This window comes from Macrobrachium rosenbergii, chromosome 18, assembly GCF_040412425.1.
Source record: "Macrobrachium rosenbergii isolate ZJJX-2024 chromosome 18, ASM4041242v1, whole genome shotgun sequence".
In the NCBI taxonomy this organism is placed as follows: domain Eukaryota; kingdom Metazoa; phylum Arthropoda; class Malacostraca; order Decapoda; family Palaemonidae; genus Macrobrachium; species Macrobrachium rosenbergii.
The window spans coordinates 10972960-10976733 of NC_089758.1; the positions used below are offsets into that span (position 1 = coordinate 10972960).

A 3774-nucleotide genomic window follows, 5' to 3' on the forward strand; every position below is an offset into this window, starting at 1 on the left:
GTTTTTAAGATATGGCGTCCGGCTTTTTATCAGGGAAATTCTCCAATTGTATTATGGTTTGGGACCTTCCCCGAAAAAAGCGGGACGCCATATCTTAAAAACTAACCATAGAAACTTCTTGAAAATAATCTCAATATGTTTACCAAGCCCAAAATACGAAATCATCGACCTTAGCGGCGTGTATAGTACAAGCCCGTTGGGGATTACCGTAAAAACATAAACAAAAGACTGAGCGCGCCCGTTCTCTCTCGTCTGGCCGAACCATAATGCAATTAGGGAATATGCATCCTGGTACTCGGTTACATCTCGGGGAAAATGCGCCCAGGAACCGTCGCTGCATGAACGACTCTAAACAAAAATCCTAAGCATTCAGCTAATTTTATAGATTTAATTACCAGGAGGGGGTAACAGGATAATCAAAGTCAGAAATGTGAGGCGTCTTTATAATTATCACAGGCTTACACAGGGCTTTTCAGTGCCCATACCCATGCCCTCCACCATAGCCACCAACATGGCTACCATATTCATCATGATGACCATATTCGCTATGGTGTCCACCATAACCACCATGATGTCCATAACCACTATGATCTCCACCATATCCACCATGATCACTATATCCACCATGATCTCCACCATGACTGCCATACCCATCATGGTCATCGTAACTATCATGACTTCCATAGGCGTGGCTGTCATGGTCGTCGTACCCATGACTGTCGCCATGACCCCCTTTATAACTGTCATGGTAACTATCCTTATGGTCATCATGGTACCCGCCATAACTATGGTCGCCGTCAGCGCCGTAGTGGCTTCCTTTGTGGCCGGAGTGGCCTTTGTAGCCGTGATGGTCATCGTGCCCATAATGGTCTTTGTTTCCGCCGTGCCCACCGAGATGCTTGCCATAGCCATGGTATGACTTGCCCCCATGGTCTTCATGGTGCTTCCTTCCCTGAAAAGTCATACAGAAGTGCATGTTCATTGTTGTAATCAGTCACGAAAATGTCTTGATAAAAAAGGAAGCACTTGTGAAAAACATCAAATACTATAAAAACAGAAAACTGCTAAAAAGTTTAATACTGTATAAGCAAAACGTGAATATGAAACTTAGGTAAAAACTTTAGGAATAAAAAGATGTTTAAAACTTTTTAAAACAATTACAAGGATGTAAACAAACAAAAGTGCAAAACTGTCAAGTACACAAAAACTGAAAACTGCGTAAAAACCTTGCAGAGAAAAGATCTTCCCGAATAGAAAGACAGTCCAGATAATACAGTCTCGGCCAATGTTACACACTTCCATTTACTTTAAGACAGACAATGCTCAAGATAATTCCGAGTTATTGAAAACAGCATGAAGTAGAGCGATGTAAAACTTAGACACATTTATAAATGAAGAATTCAAACTTTCTAAAAACTAGTGAATAACGCCAATGAATCCATAGATAAACATGTATATATAAATGATATTATTACATATGAGCAGCAAGATTTATTTGTGAAACAGTGCCACCGTCAGTGAAAAGTTCCAATCTAACCTTTGACGTTTCTCGTTGTAAGTCACTGTACACGTCGAATTTATTAACAAATATGAAGTCTCGATGTAATACCGTTCTAAAGTTACGTCGCTTTGAAAAATGGGCAGACAGACATGCAGGACAACTCCTACAGGCTGCCCAGCAGGCAACTGGTGTGTAGGAGTACATGCGATGCATGCATAAATTGTGGACGTGGTAATAATGTGACGTACGTCAAAAGATGGATCAGAGTATATTGTGGAGGTTTGTGCAAGCTGACGTGGGTCGATAGCTAAGGGAGTTCGATTACCAAGCAAAATGTACATTAGCAGTTAACAATAGTATATATATATATATATATATATATATATATATATATATATATATATATATATATATATATATATATATATATATAATATTATATATGTGTGTGTGTATATGTATGTAAGTATAGAGAGAGAGAGAGAGAGAGAGAGAGAGAGAGAGATGCAATACCTTTGAATGACCGCCTTTATACGATTTTCCTTTCTTTCCCTTGTGATGTTCCTTATGCTTCTTATGGTCGCTGTACTGTTTCTTAACTTCATCATGGTACTGGCCGGAAGAGGAATAATGCTCCTCTTCGGCATGTTTCTCGTTCTGATGTCCCTGTAAGAGAAGATTAATGAGGCACGGAAATTTTCTTCACGTAGAGGTCGACAAGGCAGGTAAACCAATAGCCTTTCTATTCCACAACAGGAGAAAAAAAAATTTACCTGGACAGTAAGACGGTCTTATGACACCATGGACTTTTTTTTTTTTTTTTGGAGCATCCTGTACACGAGTAGGACGAAAATTTAGCCCTGAGAGAAGCTACTGACCGGCCTCTTGAAGAAAAAGACATAAAAAATCTCGGAAAACAGAAGTACGGAGATTTCAAAAATATGCTGACCGTCAACAATTCCTTTCGTTTCTGAACCTAGATTTTCTAATTCATACTTTACAGGAACAGTCAACTGTAAAGGGTGACAAGTTTCGACATATGAACTGTAGACATTTGCCACCGATGAATAAAAGGAAACCCTGCTAAGGAAGGCGCAGGCGAGGAGATCTTGGGAGAAGGATAAACAACGCTCATGGCGTTAAAATCTATGAAAAAATTAACACAGGATGGTTTAGTTATGTGGAGAAATGTAAGACAATAGGTCAGCAGAATAAATCATTTGGAAATGCTCGACGGGAAGGAAGAGACGAAGACCTTGTAAGTGCTGGAAAGAAAGGCTGGAAGAGGCATTGGAATGTAAGGGCCCAAGCAGCCAATAAATGAAATTTCGTTCAAGATCGAGCGAGGCTTCTGTATAAGTATACAAGACCGATGAAGCTGTGGAACTTTCCTGCACATTATGTTCACACTCGATTCTACAGTAATAAGATAAATGGAATCATAACTGCTGTCTTTTATCCCAGGAGTTACCCTTTATCCGGGAAAAGCCATGCTTTGAATATACAATACATTACATGAGAACACACATACATACACTTGCATCTATATATTGTAAAAATGTTACAATCTTGTATCATATGCATTATCCACGACGACATGGATAAAAAGACCCCTGTAGAATTCAATATTATCGTAGCGAGAAATCATGTAAATTACGTTAAATATATTCTGCAAGCGACTTTTATTTCCCTGCGGTTTTATTAACCACATTGAATTTCGCTCGTATTAACGCGGTTGCTGCGCCATTAAAAGGTAATTCATTCTCTTGGGTTAACGAGGTTTCTTCGTAAGTGAATGAAGAGGGGAATCTGTGCCTGGCTGGCTTTTGGGAATAAGACAAAGCGGTTCAAGCTATGTGATTCAAATGCAAATGTTGTGACCGAGAAAGAGACGGCATTGTGGGTAGGAATGGAATTCCTCTGGTGAATGAAAATGGAAAGTCTTGTGGGTAAGTGTTTAGGAGGAGGTTTGCTTCGTTGAAATGCGTGATTTTCTAAGAGGAACAGTCACAATTATACTTGGGAAAGAGACAATTGTTAGGGAAAGATATGGCTATATGTGCAAGTGCATGTTGATGGATGTAATGGTTACGAGAGGAGTGCCTGGATGACTCGACGATGATCTGGCTGAAGCAAAGGTCAAGTGGGACGCAAATTGAGTTGGAGGACACAGGTAAAATTGTAGGTCAGATTTAATCAACACAACTCTGACAAGAAAAAAGTGAGAAGAGCAAATAAGGAGAGAAAGGGAGTAAATGGGGAGTTAGTAAAAC

At 39.6% G+C, this 3774-nt stretch overlaps 1 protein-coding gene across 2 annotated transcripts in view; it reads right to left on the reverse strand.

Annotated features, from left to right (window-relative positions):
* Positions 1-429: 429 nt before the first annotated feature.
* LOC136848100 (filaggrin-2-like) overlaps positions 430-3774 on the reverse strand; it is a 114572-nt gene continuing 111227 nt past the window's right edge. For both annotated transcript variants that reach the window (XM_067120308.1, XM_067120307.1), the window contains exons 5-6: positions 2015-2167; positions 430-952 (exon numbers count right to left, since the gene is read on the reverse strand). In XM_067120308.1, coding sequence (XP_066976409.1) covers positions 473-952; positions 2015-2167 — 633 coding nt within the window. In that variant the 3' untranslated portion in view covers positions 430-472. The remainder of the gene's footprint in view (positions 953-2014; positions 2168-3774) is intronic.